Here is a 23,203-nt window from a genome sequence, read left to right as displayed (position 1 = left end):
CTGGTAATAAAACTGTTGCTCGAATCAGAGATTTTTCTCTCCCCACGGTGATTGAAATATATTTTTCATGGGATCGATGCTGGATTTTAATAGTTGATCTCGTTTGGCTTCTGGGTGTTGTCGTCGTTTCGTGTTCATTCGAAGTTTCGTGTTCGAAATTATTGTGTTTCTTTTTTTTAAGTAATTAAATACTTGTTTTTAAACAACATTTACATTATTTCTCGTGCGAATAGGAGTTTCCGCGGCTGGCGAACGACCGCGCGATTAAAGTATGATCGAGCGCACACGTGTAACTCTGCACAGTTAATATCTCACGAAGAAAGGGGAGTCTTATTCGAGGAACGTCTTCGTGGGACTCAGCAAACGAATTTTACCGCCGTTGATTATTATCCGAGATCATTGATTCATTAAGAAGTACCTGACGGCATTTCCACTAGTTTATCATAAGTATTTGTAAGTAATTAATGCCTGGCGAAGTTTGTGAAAGCAACTCGAAGCAGTTCCCCCGCGACTAATTGCCTAATTTCCATTAACAACTGACGACCTTGTTCCTTCGCCCTCCGCTAGTTCGTTTCGTTCGATTGAAATCGCATTTTATGATCGCTCGTAGAACTCTTCGAGGGTTACGAACGATAAAACAGAAATGGCGGTCCTGGAGAACGCGTGTAAAATGAAGGGTGTTGAAAATTTCAGTGAGCCCTTAATCTGTAACTTAGATTTAGCATTTTTAAGAATTTCATATGAAAACTTAACGATTCGATATTAATTGTTGAATGATGAATATTTTAAGCGATTTTAGATAAAAAGTGAAGACTCGTTTGGCTGTTAAAGAGGAAACGCGTGTAATTTCTAAACTGAGAGTCGACCAGAAATCTCTTGAAATGGGAAGGGATATAAATCGAAGAGGTACAGACTTTTTTCTTTTTTCCATGGGTATAAAAGCAAGGTGAACCCGTAACCAGTTTAATTCGCGAAATCGACGATACTGTCTTGCACACCTGGATAGTTTCGATTCTGGCTCAGCCAATCGTTCCTCCTGTCCCCTTGGGCGGAATGAAAAAACCGGGGAGATATCGCTACGAGTCTTTATACCGTGGAATGTTACAGAACCGCGGTACCCGCGAACAGTTTCGATAATTCAAATCTGCGGAACATTCGGACATTTTTTACAGCTTCCACTTGAAATTCCTGCGTCTCTGTTTCCGTTCTTCTCGCGGTCCTCTCGCGGTCGTTGAATATCTCGCGATAAATTCCTAACGCGATTCTCCTTTCATTCATCGTTCTTGTATAAATGCATAATTTTTCTTTAATTTCATCGACGCAAATTAGTTGGATTGAATTAAGAAAAAGATTCATCCTCGCTCGAGCTAATTTCCTTTTGAAATCCATTTTTCGTACGACCTCGAAGCTCGAAATAAATCGATGAGTGATATAAAACACTATGTGCATAAAACGTAGCAACGTTTCCATAATCAATTATCAATTCCGCGTCTCTGGGCGGAAGTCGAGGGATCGAAGGTGGTGGCCACTTTTCGTCGTCCATCTTCCACTCTCCTCTGTCCCCCTCTGGACAGGAAGCGGTCCTGTTATCCCTTAAACCTCGCCTCTCGTATTTATCCGGCTTGATTAAGGACGCGTCATCGTCGCCGCAACAGCGAATGATTTGTTGGTGCCTGATTCGCGTTTTAGCCCCGTCATGCACGTAGCCTTCGAATCGGCTCTCGCGCGCCTCGATTCCCTTTTTTATATCCCCAGGGAAGCTAATAGCTTCCCTTCCGCGTCAGGACCCGCTTCGTCGCGTTTCCATCGTCCATTATTTCGATGCTGCCCTTCAGAATTCGCGACGATTATCACTGCGATCACTGTTCGATCGTGGATATTCGTACAAACGTGTTTCCTCTGTGGTCTCTCGTGTGTTTCTCAATTGTTTATTGGAATTTTGTTATTGGTTTCACGTTTCTACGTTGTTTCTTAGTTTTCGAAAGACCGATGACCCCGCGACGACCACACGCGACCGTCGATTATTAATGGCCGATGACGTCACGCTCGCCGATTGCCTCGCCATCATCTTCTTCGCGCGTCATTCCGAAGCTGGCTCTCTCTGGTTGTTAGGCATCCTCAGGTGCTACATGGTTAGCGCATCTCTAAATTCCTCGCCTTGTTATTCTCGAAATTACTTTCATACATAGCACGGTACAGGCTTTTAATGTACCCTGAGAAAAATCGTGTACTCTTCTATTCTTCTAATAAAAGTACGTCAGCTGCTTCAACGAAATCGCCTGCTAATATCAACGTCACAGTTTATTACGATCATTAATAGCGTAGAATGGTGTACTTGAAATCCACTAACATGAGAAGTGAAATAAGGGATGCCAATAGGTCGTCAAAACCTCTTCACTTCCAAAACCATATCCTGCATCTTCCAAAAACCCAAACGATCTTTTGAACTCCACATAAATCGTCATCTTTCCTGAAATTCAGATCACTTCGCACGACCAAAGCAAATTTCCAGTGCTCGACTCGTAAATACCAGTACCAGAACTGCCATATTTACACCCCGATAAATCGGTGTTAATAAAATCGTTAATAAACCGCGGGCCAGACGCTTCTTTCGCGATTTATTGATATTTGTCGGGAGGGGGGTTGAAAAGTGCGATCGGTTTCGACGCAACGATTTTAACGAGAGTTTTCACTGGCCAGCCAGATCGTATCTGCGCCGGATATCGATGCCCAGCGTGAAATCCGGCGGGTACCATCGCTGGATGGAGAACGGAGATAGCAGCGGTCCCGCGGACAGAACCGCGGACGGTTCTAATACGAAATGATTAAACTATTAACTTTGATCGGAACGTATCGATGTCAATATTAGCCGGGGAGAAAATTATTCATGCTAATTCGATATTAACGCGATCGCGTGCCTGTTTGTCGGACTTTGTAACGGTAATTGGAATATTACCATTCCGCCCCGAGCCGATAATGCGTAGGCGCCTGTTAATAGAGATAGAAATCGTATACCATCTAATTATGGTATCACCAGACGTGCTTTTCAACTAAGACCCGTTTTCACATTAGTTCCTCAATCGAGAGTATGAAACGGTGGCCCCTGAAATTGGATCAGAATTGGATCAAAATTGGTAGCTTTTTTTAATTTGTTGACTAGGTAGTGGGTATTATTCAGGCGATAATTGATGTGGAATTTTTTGCTGTTCGAACGGTTAGTCAACCGGAATAACAATGTTACACTGTCTCGCGTCAAGCAATGAAGCACAGCTAAGCACTTCCTGGAGCTTACGCTGCACCGTTAATTTATGGATCAATTTCGAATACAACAACTCCTCTTACACCTCAGATATTATTTCAGTGGAACTCCTTGACGACAATCTGGGAATTTACGAGACCGCCACAATGGAAATTTGACAGATTTTCGAAAGAACTTTGTTTTTATCTGAAATCATTGAAGGTCCCATTTTTATTTGGTGATCAAAATTAAGCTGTGGAAAGGTTTAGGATAATTCTGTAAGGATGTACAATATTTTCACGTATTTAAAGTACGACGAAAAGTTATTTTACCAAATAACAATTTTTTTCAATTTTAACTTTCATTGAATGGCAGTATTTTAAATTTCTATTTCGCATCGATTCACTTTACCCAGGAAGCACTTTCGGAGAGTTCGATCGCGAGAGTAACAGGTTTAACCGGTGACAAATCAAATCGTACGTGGCTAATAGTTACCCAATCGTCGGTTGTTTATGGTTTCCAATCAGTTTTCGGGGCGCGCATAATGCTATCGCGCTACTTTCGCGCGATAAAATTCCGGCTGATAACCCATTGGCTCGAGCGGGCCAGAAATTTGTTAACGAACGACCCTCGTATCGTAGCCCGTCTGCGAAACCGATACTTCCGTTGGAGTATCTTGATGAATCTTGATACCCAGCTGGAATTGTGGCCACCGCTTGCAAATTCGTTCCTCTCCTTCTTCGTCTCTACGTTATTTCCCTTCTTGATAAATTAAAAATATCTTCGAACGAACAATTATTTTTTTATAAAAAGGAGAAACAATTTTCAAGCATTCGAACGATCTCGCGCACGAGTTTGTCAGAGAACGAAGCGTGGAACAGTTTTTACCATTCGCAAAATCAACTTCTGATGACCATTCGACGCCGTTTCCGTCTGACAAACGACTTTATTATACCGTTCGAATCACCGTGAGATATTTAAATGGCGGGCGGTCGAAAAACTATCCCGTTTCTAAGAATCGAGCGCAGAATGGCGAAAGTTCGACGATAAAATTAATGCAGACCTCGAGAAAGTTTCGAGGGCAGCGGGAATCAAGCGAGACGCGCGATCCCTTCGCCCTTCGCGTCCAAGCTTTTTCAACTGCGTCGAGGAAAAAAGTGTGGTAGACGGATGATTCTTAATATTAAACTTTCAACAATATCGCGATGCGCTCGGACAGAGGAGGCGATAAAAAAAAAGAGGGATCGTCGACGGAGCGTGAATTACGCTTCCGGTCGGCGGGGCGTCGCAAATTCGGGCGGGAATTTCGATAAATCACCGACTTTCCACGCTCGGATAAATCATTTCACCGTGTGAAATTACATCACTTCCGAGGGCTCGAACGAATTAGCCAGCCGGCGGAAAAACGTTAATAAATAACAAACAACCGGAGGCTGGTTAAACATTTCTGCTGGATTATCCGTTATCTCCTCTCCGCCCACCGCAGCCATCGCGAGGAATGTTTCCTCCCTGATTTCCACGGTGTTTGCGCGATCGTACCGCCGATTGCGATGAGTGGAAACAATTTCGGGGGCGAGTACACGAGATAATGTAAAAAAAAAAAAGAAAAAAGAACAAAAAAAAGGAAAGAGAAACGCGCGCGTTAGCTTCCCGCTTTCAATCGTGCGGTACTTTCGTTCTATTGATTGGCTGCGAATTTGCGCTGCAAGGTTTTCACCGTCCGTTGCGTTTCGAAATTTGGATATTAAAAGTCGTCGACGCGCGGCGGCGATGTTTTTCAAATAATTATTGCAAAGGGATGGGCAAACGTGATTACCGATTTATCGATGAAATTTCCCGACGTGTTTGATCCGTTGCTGATTTTCCTGTATTTATTTTGCAAGCGTCGTTAAAATCTCGCAGAGCGGTGCTAACTGGACGTCGATGTTTGATCCCTTCGCTTAACATCGATGAACAGTTTTTACTCTGCTCATTAATTTCTATGATATTTCTGTACGAAAGATCCATATCGATGGTAGGAAAACATAATAATTAATGAAACGATGAATGAAAATGAAGAAAAAATCGAACGATCATCCGTTTTCCTTTCAATTTTCCACGGGTACCATCTTGAAATTCGAACGTTCGCGCTAAATTTCGTCGAACTGTTCGAGAAACACGATAACCACGGTTGTATTCGTTCGTTTACTCGAAACGTACGACTGGAACGCGGTTTCGAAAGATGCCTCGATCGTTCGACGGAGGAGGGTCCGCGAGCTGCGCTTCCGGCGATGGCCGGAAGTCCGCGACTCGATTGCTCGAAATCTAGCAACGAAAGAATTACGAAACGGCGCGCCGGAAATTGAAGCGAAGACCGGTTCGATTCCGATAGAATAAAACCTTCGAAAAGGGTTGTCCTCCATCACGCGATGCTCGTCGAAACGTTCGCGCAATAGAAAGCACATTTTCTCTATTAAAATGGCAAATGGAAGGTTCGACGTAACACGCTAACCTTAAAAAAATCGTCAAATTTAATTATTTAACCCATTCGTTGCCAAGCCAGATTACATGAAGCTGTTTCCATTGCCATTTACATTTGGAGTGGTATTGTTTACCAAAGTTCTGTCATTACTTGGTAAAAGTACACATATTATCATGCATAATCATTTGCATGCATGAAATCAAAGACGAGTATACTCGTCCTTGGCAATGGGAAAGCAACATTTAAAATTCGAACTGGAACAGCGTTCACCAAGATGGCGTACGCGCACCCTTGTGGTACACGCGATAAGATTGTCTTCGCACGTTTCACAGTTACAATAAACGCGAAACAATCTCAGCCACATAAATTACAACCAACTTCCTGATATTAGCCGGTGAGATTTACAGAAATTGGTTGTCGACCAACGGCACGCGAGAAGATAGGAACCGCTGACTCTGGCGAACGAGTCGAAACGATCTCGAATCTCTCGACCCGTGAGTGTCACGGTTCAAAGCCAGCCCCGCGTGTTCTTAATGGGGGACGAAAAATGGGGACCGGGTGCTGAATGGAAACGAAGGAAAAAAGAGGAGAAAGGAAACGAGGGCGAGGTGGAGCGGGCGTCGCGGTGCATCTGGTCAGATTGACCAATCCGCGTCTGAAACGCGAGGATCTCGCGCGCGGGCTGCGACGCCGCTGATAAATCGGATCCCGGCTGATAAATCAGTAACGGCGCGACGATAAATTCGTGCCGGCTGGCGGACGTATCGCGAGGAAATATCGCGTGATCGTGTCCGATTAATAACCGGCCGATCTGGCTTCTTCGAGCGCCATGTTTTAATTAAAAGCGCGCGCCCTCCGCGAGGCACCTCCGCGGTGTCTCCCCTCGAGTTATCCTGCTGATTTCGGCCCCTGAGTTATTGGCCGCTTCTTTTTCGTCGATCTCTCGGGACCTTTACATTTTTTATACGCACCGCGACCAGCGGAACCGACGCCAGGGACGTTCGAATCTCGTTATCGACGATGAGAATTTTTTTCAACGTTCAACAATCGATTTTACCGTTCAACGATGGACAAAAAGGGATGAAATTGTGTCGCGCAATAGTTTAAGAAGGGAATAAGAATTTTAAGAAACGGAAACCGTACGTGTAAAATGATTTGGCATAAAATTGGGGTTGCACAGCGTTAACCCCCAGAGGAGGGTGCGCGTGGTGGTGAACGAGTACGCTGTCTGATGATCGCGTCGGTTATGCAAATGGTCGAGGGTCGCGGGGTAACGAAGAGTGGCCTTTTTAAACTTGGCGTAATAAAGGTTTGCCATCGAGTTTACCAATATCCCCTTTCTTTGACAGCGTCCCTCAAAGGAGCGGAGTCTATAGAGACTCTCCCCTCGAGGAAAGAAAGCAGCTTTTCTTGTGGAAAGAAAGCGCTTCTTAGAAGAGATAAGCGCCGGTTTTTACGGAAGGAATTGTCCTTTTTTTAACCGTGGAAAAATGAATTTTCACGGCGGGGGAACAGGGAGGACTCGCCTGTTCCTTTTTGTTTCGCTCTTCCCACCGTCGAACGAAATAATCATTTCTCGAGCACTTTACAACCGCGACAGAAGTTAGCCTGGAGAAATGAGAGGGAAAAAAAGAGGAGTACGCGGGAGAAAGGAAAGTAATTGTTCAGTTAGTCGATCAGTATTACTTCCTTCACGGCGGTCTACTCGAGACAAAAGCGCGGGTCCCGTTAGCCATTCAGTCATAATCTCTGTGTTCTCATGGCGAGTCTGATCCTGACACAAATTGATGATTAAAAACAGTGAACTCCCGGTAGGCAGGAATAATTGATGGTAAGGAAGATTATCAGGGTGAAGAGGTTGTAATAAGATACTGTACGGCCCGCCAAAACTCCTGTTACCTTTTGTCTCATCTTTTCTTGTCATATTTCTGTGCATTATATAATCTTTCACCGTTTTAATTGGTAATTATCGTTCGATCGCGATGGGATCTCTGACAGCGATCTTTATGCTTCCACGAGATAGCAAGATAGCTGCCACAGCGTATCGCAAACTCTGTGATCTCGCAAATTATCAAGGATCCAACGAACCTTTAAGTTTGCGATGCACTTATGATCCTCGCAGTTCTATAAAAGCAGTGAGACCACCAAAGATCTCCAAAAACACCCCAAAATACCTACATCCCTCTGAAATTACCATGAAATCATCATCCAACCAACATTATTACTGAAAAAATCGCGACGACTGCCCGCAGCAGAGGCAACGGTTATCCAAAATGGCCGTCAGCCTAGGTTCTCCATTCGAAACGCAAAGATTACACGCGCCATGCCGTTCCAGCCCTAAATCCCTCTGAAAATACCAAAAAATCATGATTCAACCAATGTTATTACTGAAATAATCGCGACGACTGCCCACACCTGAGGCAACGGTTATCCAAAATGGCCGTCAGCCTAGGTTCTCCACACGGAACGCAAAGATTACACGCGCGATGCCGTTCCAGCCCTAAATCCCTCTGAAAATACCAAAAAATCATGATCCAACCAACGTTATTACTGAAACAATCGCGACGACTGCCCGCACCTGAGGCAACGGTTATCCAAAATGGCCGTCAGCCTAGGTTCTCCACTCGAAACGCAAAGATTACACGCGCGATGCCGTTCCTCCAGCGGTGGACAGGCTCGAAAGTTGAGCCGCGAATGGGAGTCGCGGCTCGTGGTAAGAGAAAGGTTGAACGAAACGACGGAAGAGCCGGAGGGGAAGCTGCGATGGTGACTGCGGAGGTGCTGGGACGACACGGTGAACCGTCGCGGATGGAACGACGGGGGGGAGGCGAAACGGTGACACAGGGTGGCAAGGGCAGAGTTCGCTCCATTCATAGCTTCGTATGCACACGCCGCTCGAATGCACACGTGCACCGTTGCACTTTGCGGCACGGTACGTGCATCGCGATGCTGGCCAGTGACTCTCAAGCCTGATGAACGTGGCTACGCGGAGTCTGGTTCTCTAATTGCTCGAAACGAGACTCCTCGCTCGATTCTGAGTGCATTTCAATTCTCACTGGCTTCAGGACTCGTACACTATCGTGAGTCATCAATCACTTTGGATGAGCAAAGTATTCTAAAAAGATCTTGCAAAGTAATAGCTTTGCTGTCTTCATAGCTTTCAAAAACTTGATCATACAATTCCACAGAGACAAGCTAAAAAAAATAGCTTGGCTGATTATACGTTACATCTTAGTTTTCAACAGTTTACACGTTACTTTCATGACAGAAAGAACGAAGTATCTTCGTGAGGTTCTCCGCAATGGAACGACGAAGCGGAGAACGGGAAAGTAACTCGACTCGCGCCTTGCCATTCAACTTTTGAACAATTCCATGTGATTCGCGTAAAAACGAGGACGGAGAGGGAAGTGTCTTGAACGAGGCGCCGGAGAACGGAACGGAGACCCGTCGAAAGATATTACGTCGTCAAAATACAAGATGTCCAGCCGAAGAATATCAGGGAGACGTTAACGAGAAAACGGACGCGAGGAGGGCCGCGTGAAAGGCATTCCGACGAACTTTCCGTCCGGCTCCTCTCGCGGGATTAAAATCTTTTTCACTGGACTCGACCATTCCCCAGGCATCGTCCGGTTTTGCGCCATTAGCTAACTCGCTTCCGTCCAAGCGCGGCGCCAACAATGGACCACCTTCTCCTCCACGAGTTCTACCAGTTTTTCCGGCTAATGCCAGCCTAATTCACCCCGTTGTCGTCGCGTCAATTTCCCGTCCGTGTTTCTCGAACGTCGTTAATACTTTCCTACAACAATTCCACTTCTTTCTCTCGTCGTCTGTTTCCATCCCTTCTCTTTTATCAGACGCGAGTGCAATGTTTTTATCGTATTCAATGAAATATAATAAAATAAAACATTGATAGATGTACGAGTAACGCGTTAACGAAGGGTAATTTGTATCGATGATTTTTTGATAAATGGAGTCGTCGGTTATTAATTCTGATTAATTGCTGGATAAAGTGGTGAAACGTGTCACGGTTCACGATGCGTTCTCCAATTTCGAGCCATAAACAGATCGCTTCCAGAGGTGACGCGATAAACATAGATTTCCCTTTTCTGGTATCTTCAACCCTTAAATCCAATTACCCTCGTCCGCAGGATCCTTTGTCTTCGGCCATGTTGCCCCGCAAATTGGCTGCGCCACGGTCTCAGCGGCCTCGAGGATTAGTTTATCGCTGGACAACGTCGCGCTTCGAACCAACCCCCAACTTTCCGCGTTCCAACTCTTTGTTCCTAATAATTCCAACTCTCTCTCTCTCTCTCCCTTTAAATACCTTTAGAAATAGAGTACGTCGAGACAGAGACGAAAAACTGGGCAGGACGCGATTTTGGTAAAAATCGTTGGTATTCGCTCCGCGTGGTTGTTCAGTGATCGCGTTATACCGTCGCGTACAGCTCCATTACAGCTAGTTCCGCGGTGATTCCGCGTAATCCTATTTCGCTTTTGTGAAATAGAGGGACCGAGAGAGGGATCGGCCGTGTTTCCGATCCGTGCCGCGAAATTCACGGTGGAAATTCCGGCGAAATGAGTTATCCGCGATCGAATCGAAGTAAAACCCGGGCCACGCGCGCGAACGTCGGCGCTGGGCTTCCAATTTCGACGATTTTTACATTTTAAGCGATTAATTTTCCTTTCCTCCCCTTCCACCCTCCCTTCGAACTCGTTCGATCTCGTGACTTTTTGCGGCTTCGAATTTTTCCATTGAAAACCGTGCCTTTCTTTTTCAGAGATCGCAGCTGATGCGGGAGCTCAGTTTCTATTGTTGCCATTCGCGCAGCTTTTCGTCACTGATGCGCACGAATTAATTTATTATGGAAATGCCACGTTGCTTTTTCCTTTTTTTATCGTATTGTATGTTCGAATCGAAACCCTGTCCCTCCAAGGCATCCTTCTTCGTCATCGTTCCAATTAATCTGAGCTCAGATTCGTGCGTTTGGTTGCAGGTTGCAGGTACGACGGACGCAGATACCAGGAGGGCGCGTCCGTGGTCACGTCCGAGCCCTGTTTGCAATGCAGGTGCACCGAGGGTGCGCTCAGATGTCGTCTTCGAGTTTGCCCGCGGCTACCAAACCCGCCACCCTTCGGGTGCCGCGTACGCTCGCCTGGGGAGAACGTATGCTGCGCGGAATTAGTTTGCGACGAGACACGTTAGTACGATTATGAAAAATGTCCCCGTCTAACGCGCCATGTGCCACCAAACTCCCCCCACCGAGCCACGTAGCCATTTCTGGACCATCTCTCGTCTCTGTATTTATCGTCACCTAAAAAAAAAAAGGAAACATTCGTATACGAGATTAATTAAATTTGCACAGAAAATTTTAGTGGTCGATTCTCATACGTGGATTAAATTTTTGTGATCGTAGATTCGACGATTTTTCGAATTGGATCGAGTGGCGATTGATTTGAAAAATTGAATTTTAGAGACTTTACGAGATACTATTTTTTGCAGATAAATCTGTGAGTATGCAAAGCAGGTCTAGCGTTCGCGTGGAGCAAGAGGAGAAGAGCGAAGATCAGCAGAATTCTCGTTTGCAAGGTAATTTTTCTGGAATTTATAATTTAACGATTCCATTGATTAACGTCAGTCGCTGTTTTAATGAATTCTTCGTCAGTAAAAATTGCTATCGCTCTCCTAGCGTTATCCTAAAATAATTTTCACGCGATTAAAAGTAGACAAAATTCGATTGACACTTGGGGGTTGGTAACGACGGTTTTCAGTTTTAATGAACATTCGTGAAAATTGTATCGAGATATTGTTACCACGATAAGGACGTTGCAACGTTACTATTAAGTTTCACGAGGCTGGTGTCTTGATATCTATTTTCCTCGAGTCTACCGTGTTGGGGTTGCTCGTTACAGTTTATGACGTGGGGGTGGGCGGTAACTCGCGGTCTACACCCTCGTCGTTGTTACCATAATCTACGATTTCTCGTCGCGGTCTACAATTTGAAAGCCAACGCTGTTATTATTCTCCTCTTGATCGGTATCACGGTTTACGGCTCGAAAATCGTTGCTCCCGTAACTCACGATCCCGAGCCTATGTTCCTTATCGAAGACTGTAATCTGGAGAAACTGTTATTGAATTCCGCGCTCATCAATTATCGAGCTTCGCGAGCCATTCAAGATTCTCGTTGGAACTATTTTTGGAAATAGCAAAATTATCTTAGAAAGTTCAATTTGCCATTTTAATTTAATACTTTCAATTAGTTATTTAGTTTTTAAATATTTGTGAATCTTAAACGAAGATCGACAGAATGAGCGTGATAGAGGCGTGTATTCTTGATAATTCTCAGAGCAACGATTTTATTAATGTTCGTTCGCTTCTGAAAAGTCACCATGTCCCCGACGTATCATGAATTATTATCTCTCCGTCTGTTTTCTCGTTTTTTCAAATCGTACGACACGGAAATATCACGTTCCGCGAACTTCTGCGTTCCAACTAAATGGACGTGAAAAAGCACGTATCTCAGTTTCGGGAAAAATTGAACGCGTCAGATTCCACCGTACGACTGCGGATACAGGGCTGGCAAGTCCGCTTTCTAAATGTTTCAGTGGAAGAAAAATCGATGGCCAGGTTTGGCCACCCAAAAATAGCATCGAAGTTTGCCTCGAAGATTGACACTTCGAAAGTTGTTTCTTCCGCGTCCACGGGAACATATTTTATCTTCGAATTCTTCGATTTTCAGACTGTGCAGGACACTACTCGAGAAATATATTTAAATATTAATCACCAATTATCAACCGCATTAAACCAAGCTATTTCGACAAAATTGTTGGAACACAATTCGATGTACATAAATATCAAAAAATTGAACTTGAAGTTTCACAAAGTTGTAATCGAGGGAGCATGAAAAATAGCTGTTACGATCCCATCTCCACCAATAGAAACGTGACAATATCAAAACATCCTTTACGAGATTCGCGAGACGCAACGTCCCTCGCACTCCAGACTCTATCAGCCCCGTCCAAAGTACCCACCCGTCGAGTTAGAGCGGGAGTGGTCCCCTCGTGAACCGCGTTCGAGGACGCTCCGCGTTTAAAAGATTCAACCAGGCCGCGATGGTCGTTCGTGTTAACAATCAGGTTGCCTGCACGAGGGCGTGAGATACGGGCCTGGCTCGGCGATGATGGGCTCGCGTAGATGCGAGTACTGCTACTGCATCTCCGGCGCTAGAAGATGCATCAGACCGAAGTGCCTGCTGCCCTTGCCAGGATGCACGCCGCTCTACGCCCCGCACTCCTGCTGCCCCGTCGCCTACAATTGCACTCGTGAGTCTGCCGCACACCACCTTCAGTTCTCTGTTCCTGCCAATAACTCGCACCAATCTAACTCTTGTTCTCTGTTCTTCAAGATTTCCACTCGTCGACCTTGGCGCCGATCATGGGAAACGGTGAGTTGCATCTTACAGTTTTTTTTTAGACCGCGAGCGCGTGACTCTGGACACGACGAACGAATTTTTCAGCAATTCGCAGAAGTGATTCTTTCGAAAAACTCAGTTTTCTGGTTCCCTCGAGCTGTTGAATTATGGGGTGGTTATAATAGAGGCAAAGGCAAGATGGCTATTAAAACGCTATTAGACAGCGTGTCGCTATTGCTTCTATTATAATCGTTCTATAATGCAATAATTAGAAGGGACCACTACTAACTAATCTCATTAGTCGACTTATCGTCGAAGCGATCTTGGTCGTCATCCGGCATAGACGCTTCGAAGCTACCCCCAGCTCTAGAAGAACCGACGAAGCTCGGCGACACACCGTCGCATCCGGCGAAAGTTGCTTCGGGAAAGTTTCACGCGATAAAAAACGAAAGTTTCCCTCCGCTGTATCAGCCGCTTTGGAAGAAGCCTCGCAGCCCCTGCAGCTTGTCCGGCCGAGGTGAAATTTAAGCTCAGCTTATGAGGAAAAATCGCATCGCGGCAGAAAATCAACGGGACGGCCCGCGCGTAGCGAACTTTAATCCGTTTAAATTGCGCCGGTTTTATCGTGCGCCAAGTACCATCTAATTATCTCTGCGAAAAGGACTTTTAAGAACGCCACGGTCTTTCTTCTTCTGACCATCGCTCTGATACCCATTTTTCTTTTTTATCAAATCTTTCGACGCGGAGTGTATCACACATGTTAAATATAATTGCTCTTCGTAATTCAGTATCAGTTTTAGCGTAAAAATGAAATTCGTATAATTCGAAACTTGGATTTAAAGCAGCCGTGCGCCAAGTACCATCTAATTATCCTTGCGAAGAGGACTTTTAAGAATGCCACGGTCTTTCTTCTTCTGATCATCGCTCAGATATCCTTTCTTCTTCTTTATCAAATCTTTCGACGTGGAGTGTGTCACACATGTTAAATATAATTGCTCTTCGTAATTCAGTATCAGTTTTAGCGTAAAAATGAAATTGTGTATAATTCGAAACTTGGATTTAATGCAGCGATCGAGGTCTTTTTCCTTATAGAGAGGAAGGGGTTGAAAAGAGCAGTCGAACGCATATGTGCGCGTGTATAGGCGCGAGGGAAAGTTGAAAAGTTTAAGCGAGGCGTTTTAATGTAATAAACCAGGGTTCGCCACGTCGACGGTACGTTATCCCATGACACTCGCCTCGGAAAAGATTTCTGTCACGGTGGCGGCTGCCGTTTCTCTCCTCGTTCGCTTAACGCCCAGTTTCATTCAATTTTACGACGCCGCGGCCCTTTCTTCCGGGTAAAATGAGAAATCATGTCCCAGAGCAAATCTGACGCGTGAAACGACGACCCACGAGCATTTGTTTTACTTCCGTTTATTCCTGTTTCGGGTGCCCTCCGAGTTACTTAGGGACGACGTTTTAACTTTCGAACTCCATTACTCTTTCTCTCTTTGCTGCGAGTTTTTTTTCCAGTTTTTCGAGCAGCCTCCCTTTCGCGCGTACATACATATTTCGTTTCATTCCCAGGAATTCTCCCTTCGTTTTCTAATCCTCTTCCGTGCACGTTCGACGTTCATTTCTCTTTAATTCTTCCCGCGAGTTTCGCTCGCTCATTTTCCGGCGGCTGCAACTTTTCGCAACCAGATTGCACAACTTTCCGACCGGGAGAGAGATCTCTCCCACCTTTTCTTTAATCACGAACACTTTCCTTAATCCCGGCTCCAGCAGCGCCTTTTTCGTTCCCCAACACGCCTCTCGAATCCCTGAAATTTTCTCAAATTTTCATCCCCCGATTTCTACACCCCTTCTGCTCGCAATTAGCAGCGCTCGAGGAACTTTTTCCGATTCGAACGTAGAATCTGTTAACACAGCTGTTCATCGCGTTATCCCTTCAAGCATCACCGCTGTTTACCATTTTAATATCCACAAGTACCAATAATTCCACAACCCCTTCGCTTTCTCAAGTATCCCAAAGGAACAGCCACGGTTCACCAAACCGTATCCAATACCCAGAATACAAGCATTCATACGCTACCTCTGGACTCGCCCTGCCACTCAACATATATCCATTACCTCCGCTCCTTACATCCCCTCAATTCACCCTCTCCACCTCTCGAGTTCCCCCAGAAGCGACCGTTTCGATCGACCAGAGCATAGTTTCCAAAACACGAGCACTCGCAGATTAAAACAGCTGCTCGTCCATTATTCAAGCCCAACGGAGGAGCCCAGCAGCGAGTCCACGTCAACCTATGCATAACCTTACCCCCTTGGCGGGGCGTCTGCGCCGCGCGTCGCTTCCAGCGCTGTTAAATCGCGCGTGGGCCAAGCGTTGCGTGAACTTCCGGCGAAAGATCAACATCCTCAGATAGCAGTGGTCGGCTTGTCCGTTTAACGGCCAGTTCCGCGGGGCTGCTTAAAACTTAAACCCCTCTCGAAAGCCTCGTTTCCACCCCATTAGAAGTCCGCTTCGACCGCGGACTTAATCTCGAACAATCCCCCGTGCGGCGTCGGTCTTCGCCGTACGAAATGGCCGCTCGTCGGGTCCGCGTCGTGAAAATCGCGGGTAACGATCGAACGGCGGTCCCATTGTTTCCGTCCCGTCGCCAACCGACAGGAAGACACCCGTAACCGTCTAATAACGCTCAGAGGTGACGTTCCCGCTGAGTGAACTGGGTCAGAGATCGATTTTTCCGGTTCCTCTTTCCTTTTTTATTCTGTGATCCGAACTAGTGGTCTGCGAGCGGGGAGATCGGTATTTGATTACCTCTCGATGGCTTCCGGTTAATGGTCGATGGCCTGGAGTACGTTTAATGAGCTATTGCGTTGTTCTTTAGATAGGGTGGTTTTCAAGTTGAATTTCTATAGATTTATTGCCAAAGAAGTGAAAAAGATTGAATCGAAGATCATCGAGTTAGATCAATGTTTCCAAATATAATTTAAGTAACGCCAACTATAATTTCTCTGTCGAATTTACGTAAGAGAGACCGTGGGGGTGTCTAGAGTCGTTCCATTGTCAAAGAAGTGAAAAAGATTAAGTCGAAGATCATCGAATTAGATCAATGTTTCTAAATATAATTTAAGTAACGCCAACTATAATTTCTCTGTCGAATTTACGTAAGAGAGACCGTGGGGGTGTCTAGAGTCGATAGTAAAATCGTAAAAGGTAGAAGAGCGCGGGGGGTAAAGTTAGAGGAGTATCGAAAACTGATAAATTTATCTGTCAAGGATGTTCGAGAGGTATGCAATGGAAAATTTAGTCTTGGCAGACGTGGTATATTACGTTCGTATACTTGCGAGAGGGGGGTGGTGCGCCCGTTATCAGGCGGCCCGCCGTGATTCTACCGGGTGGTCCCGCGGGCACGATTTTCGGCGATGTATCTCTCAATATTATTCGAAGGCGCGTGCGATACGGAGATACGCGATAGACGGTGTTACTCCAGATAGGATACTGTTTCGAGGTATCGCTCGATTGATGAAACACCGGGGGAAGGCGCGCCAGAGCTGAGAGGCCGGAGGGTTCGTTCAAGAGAGTTCCATGGAACTTCTCTCAGCTGCATTTTTTAATGCTCCCTTACGTCTAGACGAACTTTCAACTAGCTTCTCCCGGGCAACTTCCTATTTTACCTATCTACGACGTTATCGTTCGCCTTTCTCCTCCCATCTCTTACTCTTTCTTTTCAAGGAGACCAGGTAAGTTCGTTGGGGAAGTTTGTTCGATATATCAGAAGGAAATAGATGGGACGTGTAATATCAGTGATGGTTTCGCGCAAACAAAAGATCCCCCACTTTCATCGCGATGTTTCGTACCCTTTTAAAACCATATTTTTCTTAGTTAATGTCACTACTGCGATTTTTTATTAAAATATTTTCTATCAAAACGCAGCTAAGAAAAAAACCTAGAGATCAAACGTTTACGAGAAAGTCTTCAGTGGAGCATGAAAAGGACGTAGAAATTTCCGCGCGACGATCTAACGATTACCGTTTCACCAGACTCGACGCTCGAGGAAAAGATCGCCAGCCAGCTGGAACAGCAGCGAATTGACCGAGTTTCGTTGACGCAGGGTGCCGCGTGGGCTCGAGGGTGTACGAGGAGGGCGAGATGGTCCGGGACATCGAGTGGAAGGCCGCCTGCGACAATTGTTTCTGCGCGATGGGCGCGGTGCGTTGCGTGCCGCTCGCCTGCGCGCCTCCTCTTCAGGGTTGCAGCCCGATCGTACGCGAGGGACACTGCTGCCCGTCCACCTACAACTGCAGTGAGTCTGAACGCATTCGCATCAGGGTTGCCGCGATTACGCCCCGCCCGACTGGCCCACTCGGATTGTGTTCTCCGGCCCGTGGCCAAGCAATCTTCGATCGTTCAATTACCTCGCCCCGCTTTCTTACAGACGCGCGGGTCTCGTTCCCCGCGATTGGAGTTTACAATTTTATCATTTACCAATAAGAAACGGGACTAGTGGTCCCCTGGAAACGCGCAGCCACGACCTCGCGCGAATCGAAATTACCGAACACTCTGCGAGAAGATTAATATCTGGCGTTAAATTAGTTTACAACTGAAATTTCAAGCTGCGAGCTGCAGCTGTTGAAAAATTAACGGAGAACCCTTGTCGGCTCGCGAAGTTTCGGACTTGCAACCGAAAATCCTCAGTCAAGTTTCGCGCCGAGGGAGGCTCGGAAAATGGCGCTCGCGGTTACGTCGTCGTTAATTATTCTTACCGTTTTCGAGACCGTGTGTCACTGGCTCCGACGAGCGTCAACGCTCTCGACTGGAATTAGAAACTAGAGGCGAAGCTATAATTTCTGGTGCTATTCGTCCGCTGGGACCAACGATTGAAATTGATACTGGAGTATTCATGGCGGCGGGGGTTGGTCCCCGTAAGACGCGAAGATGGCGGCTGAAATCGATGGTTCGTTACGCGGAAGATATTGAAATCGAACTTGCGCGATTTCTCGTGGGGGAACGTCGAATGAATTTTTTAGCTGCCCCCGCGGCGCGAACGGGCAACTTTTGAATCGAGTTAAAGTTATTGAATGGCGAACGCGGAACGGTCGATCGGCCACTGAACGATTCTACGAGAAGTCGACGACTTCCGGTAGAACGTCGAACGAATCTCGAGGAAGTTGGTAAATTTCAACGCGATTTATCGGTAATTTTCTAATTGGATCGCCACTTTAGCTACTTCGCGCGAGGGAACGATAAACTCTCACGAATTTACACATTTTCCAGGATCTACCGCGATTCTATCTCGCGAGACAGCGGAAGTTGGATTGAATTAGAGAGAATCGCGGAGGAAACGGAGGCTAGCCGGGAAAATCATTAAATTACAATGCTCTGTTTAGTATCCGGATCTCGCAGAAAGGATAATCTTCCGTATAGTTCCGTGATTCCTTAAAAGATCGCAATTTTTACCCCAATTCTGCCTAATCTAGTTTCTACGACCCCTAAAAATCGCAGGAAGCAATTTCCATCGAGCTGAAATGATCGAACACTCTATGAACAAGTACTCGAGCGATTAAAAGAAATCGTTTCACTTGCAAAAGTCTGGCGGGCCCTCGAACGGTCGTTTTAATTCCCTTCCGCGGCTTCCTGTCAGAGGAAGTCGGGTGAGAGATGGCGGAAACACAAGCCGGGTGGGGCGCCCAGCAAAAACCCTGTGCTCTTTCACAACCCTGATTACCACCTAGGTGTTCTAGCCCGAATGCCATAAGAAACTGACAGATTAAACGTTCAAGGCGGTAGCATCGAGGTTAAGGCCACCCAGAACTACGCCTCGTACGCGTTCATCAGCAAGGACTACGCCAAGTTCCGCAAGGAGACCAATTTCTTTGTACGTTCCATTTTCTCCCTTTTTCTCTTTCAACCCTCGTACTTTTTTTTTACTTAATTCATTTATCCCCGACACTTTCTCCCGTGCTCTAACACATTTACAGCGCATGCCCTTTCGCGACGCTTTGGATCGAAACGGTGAATTACTTCCACGTAATACAAATATATCAGTGCGTCACTTTTCACGCAAATATTTTTCATTCCATGCACGAAAGTTTTCGAAAAAAAATCACTACATTTTTCAGTCATCACTTTCTCATCCTAACAACATTTCCTAACCGTAGAATATCTGCGATCTGACTAAATAAAAAGCTACAAATTTCAATCTATCAGTAATTATAATATGAGACGATCATAAATAATCAAATATTGAAAGAGGAAGAGGTAACGGTGAATTACTTCCACGTAATACAAATATATCAGTGCGTTACTTTTCACGCAAATATTTTTCATTCCATGCACGAAAGTTTTCGAAAAAGAATCACTACATTTTTCAGTCATCACTTGCTATCCTAACAACATTCTCTAATCATAGAATATCTGCGATCTGACTAGATAAAAAGCTATAAATTTCAATCGATCAGTAATTATAATATGAAACGATCATAAACGATCGAATATTGAAAGAGGAAGAATCTCGAGACACAAAGTTGCCAATCTGTCCGCGACAAGACGACAACAAGCAGTTTCGAGTGCGGAGCGGACAAAATCGTCGTGACAAACGATCGTATAATTGCTTCGAGCGGTGACGGACGCGTAACGAATACGAGAACGCGGCCGATTCGCCGAGGAGCTGACGATCCGCTTACGAGGAATGCCTCGCATTGCGTTCCGCGACTAACTAAGTTAAACGTCTAACGGGCGCGGCGTCCATTCCGGCGGGATTGCATTAATTAAATTCCATCCAGCTTGTAAATCACGCGGGACCGGCCGTGAGCGAACTCGGACGCCTTTTATGACGACGGATGGCAAGAGTGGATCGAGAGATCGCGAGGGTGTCGAGTTTCCGCTTCATACGAAGACTAAAGTCAGCTCGCCTTCGACGTTTTCCTCTTCGACGACGAAGTAGCATTACGATTCGCATAAATTACAAATTCTGCAAGCTTTACTTAAAAGAGAAGATTCTTTAAACACCAATTACCTAATTTAACAATTCGTTACTTAATTCCTCGACTCAAAACTCGAGCTCGTATAACTGAAAGCTTCGAATAATTCAGGGTTTCTAAGAAATGAACTCCATAAAAATTGCCTATTCAGAGAGCAAGTAATTTGTAATCATTTAAATGACGAAAACTCGAATAACGACGAACAATGTCCCGCGCAGCCGGCAGCCGATCAAGTAACGAACCCACCCGTGGAAGGACGAGGTCATCGAGTGGTCGAGGAGCGGATCGATACCAGCACGAAGGAAACGGACGAGGAGTCTTCGATCGCGACCGATTCCACGTCCTGGCCGTCCACCTACGAGACTGACATCATGGACAACGAGATCCTCGAGACGGTGGACTACGTGAAATCCAGCCCAGAGTTCGCCACGACGACCACCAGTTCCGTCGACGAGGTAATCCCACGCAGGACTCGAAAAGTTTCTACGAACTTCTCAAACGTCCCCCTGCTAAACTATTCGAACGAAATTACGAGATACTTAATGATCAAACTTCACTTCGATCGACTATGCATTCAATCTCGAATTGAAATCGTACATGATAATTAAACGCGTGAAATTAAGTAGAAGAGTGTGTATGGTGATTACGCAGTCGACGACGACGACGGACGCGACAACCCTGGAGACAGCCCTGTCCAGCAGGGACGACGACCTCGCCAGCGACTCGTCGACGATCTTCTCGACCAGCACCGTCGACGAGCCGACGACGATCAACGTGATCGAGGATCTGTCGTCGGTGGAGGACACCACGGCCGTCACGACGACGACAGCCCCGCAATCGACGACCCTGTTACCAGTGGCGAGCGTGAACGAGACTGCGACGGCGCTGGACGAGCTGAAGAAGCTCGACGCGAGCCTGAGGATCAAGAACGCGACCTCGTCGACGAGTGGCGGCCATCAGCTGGATGTCGATCGCGTCAATTCGACGGTTAGTGTTTGAATAAGTCGATGAAGGGTGAATCGAGGGCCTCGAATTGATACAGTCGTAATTTTGGAGGTTGTAATTAGAGATTGCGTTCTGTTGTTGGTGGGAGAGTAATTAGGGTTGTTGAGGTGCGTTGTTGAATTAGCTATGAAAGGGGTCGTGGATCGAGGAATGAGATTATTTGGAGGAAAATAGATAGTTCGGTTTAATGAATTTAAGTGTATAGAAAATTGGATTCAGGGGGTGGAAAATAACAGCCTTAAGGAACTATGGATCAGTTGCAGTAGCCACGACTTCGTTCATAACGAAGACTCTTCTAGCCTTTGTAAAGAAACTTTTTCATTCCCCTATAATTGATCGTAATTTCTCTACTAAAAGCTACAGAACTTCATTTAAAAACTTTATACGGGATCGAATAAGCAGCGAGGCAATTTAAAAAAAAAAAAAAAAAAATACAAAACCGCTCGCTTTTTATCGGTCGTAATTTTATGCATTAAAAATTGCTTTGAACGCGGGGAGAGAAGTAAAACAGAAGGAAATTAATAAGAAAGCTCGTTACCCTTTACCTTTGAGAATGTTGAGAATACTAATTCGAAGTAGAGGGTGGTCGATGAGAAACATCCAAAAGTTCAATGTCCAACAGCTTCCGCGAGATTAAACACGGTTTTCACCCCTCGACAGCGCGAGTAACAAAGAGATCGAGTGGAAAATCAATAGCGAAGTCGAAAGATCAACCCTCGATCTTCTATCGAGTTAAACGCATCGCCTTTCAGCCCTGCAAACACGAGAGATAACTGTGAGGGAAATCGATAAAAGAAAAGTCCAAAAGTGCAATCCTGTAGACGCGCCGTCTTTAAGTAACGTAAACGATGAACAGACTAGAGAATTGCAGAAATCAACCCTCCGCGGTATAACATAGACACACGCGGTACACACATCGCGTTTAAGCTGCGCAAATACCGAAAAGGTAGAGCAGAAATCCAATAACAAAGTCCGCAGCTCTTACCCTCCATCTTCTATGACACTAAATATATCACGTTCCAACAAAATAACGAGAGATAAAGTGGAAACTCGATGAAAAAGTCGAAAGATCGATCCTCCATCTTCTACAACATTAGACACATCACCTTTCAGCGGCGTAAATAACGAGAGATAAAGTGCGAGGTCGATAAAAAAAAAAAAGAAAAAAAGTCGAAAGATCAATCCCCCATCTTCCGCGGTGCTATCCAGACACATCGCCTTTAACCTGTACAAATAGCGAAAGAGGGAACAGAAGTCCAATAAAAGAGTCTGAGCATCCGCGTTTCCTGTCTCTCGCAGCGCTGGCTAATGCACCATCGCTCAAAAAAAAAAAAAAAAAAAAACGAAACTAACAACGGGTATGATAAATCACGCGATATCCTCTAACAAAATTCCATCGCACTGTCTTGAATAAGGGTTGAAAACGAATAGTAGATCAGAATGGCGTCGAAAGGTCAACCGCAACGATCGCGTTCCTCGACTTCCGTTGCGCGCGACGTGTCATCTTTGACGTAGCGTCCTCCTAACGCTGTTATCGATCAATTAACGTCGCGTTTGGCCAGCAATCGGTATCCATCCCGGAAGACGGGGGCTAAATAACCTGTTGCCATCAGGCGGAACCGTCAGCGGGCACGGAGACAACGGGCAAAGGGTCCGTCACCAAGACGTCATCCACCGTGCTAATGCCGGACGACATTCTGGTGATGAACGTCACTGTGAAAACGAACGTCTCTGTGGGCCACATACAGGGTGTCACGATCAACCCGATTAGGTCGATCCCGCCGGACGTCGAGGCCCTACTGAACATCACTCACCGTGAGAAGGGCGAGGATTACGATTACGACTACAGCGAGCCAACGCTGCCGCCGTCGTTACCCAATGTCAGGTAAGGTAAATAATGGCCGCCTCGCCAGTGGGTAAACATTTTCGGTGCATAGGTCTCTCAGCTGTTCGACGCTTTGATTAACCCCTGCATCCGGCTTATTCTCGCTCTGTTGAGAGGCTAGAAGCTATTGCTTAATATCGCTACTTTACTCTAGGTTGCGTCGTCTGTGGTAAAATGAAAATCGACGCTTCGATTAGCCCTTGCGTTTGGCTTACTCTCGATCTGCTAGGCGACTA

The 23,203-nt window shown here is 45.9% G+C and overlaps 2 protein-coding genes across 2 annotated transcripts in view; one reads left to right on the top strand and one right to left on the bottom strand.

Annotated features, from left to right (window-relative positions):
* Positions 1-23,203, bottom strand: part of LOC143426505 (uncharacterized) — a 185,253-nt gene that overhangs the window by 35,113 nt on the left and 126,937 nt on the right. The window lies entirely within an intron of this gene.
* LOC143426511 (uncharacterized) overlaps positions 1-23,203 on the top strand; it is a 43,308-nt gene that overhangs the window by 17,122 nt on the left and 2,983 nt on the right. Inside the window, exons 2-10 of the mRNA XM_076900030.1 lie at positions 10,694-10,897; positions 11,200-11,286; positions 12,834-13,019; positions 13,103-13,141; positions 17,209-17,400; positions 18,878-18,972; positions 20,296-20,532; positions 20,729-21,064; positions 22,696-22,967. Coding sequence (XP_076756145.1) covers positions 10,694-10,897; positions 11,200-11,286; positions 12,834-13,019; positions 13,103-13,141; positions 17,209-17,400; positions 18,878-18,972; positions 20,296-20,532; positions 20,729-21,064; positions 22,696-22,967 — 1,648 coding nt within the window. The remainder of the gene's footprint in view (positions 1-10,693; positions 10,898-11,199; positions 11,287-12,833; positions 13,020-13,102; positions 13,142-17,208; positions 17,401-18,877; positions 18,973-20,295; positions 20,533-20,728; positions 21,065-22,695; positions 22,968-23,203) is intronic.

This window comes from Xylocopa sonorina, chromosome 8 (genome assembly GCF_050948175.1).
Source record: "Xylocopa sonorina isolate GNS202 chromosome 8, iyXylSono1_principal, whole genome shotgun sequence".
Classification (NCBI taxonomy): Eukaryota; Metazoa; Arthropoda; class Insecta; order Hymenoptera; family Apidae; genus Xylocopa; species Xylocopa sonorina.
This window is presented reverse-complemented; position numbering and strand designations above follow the sequence as displayed.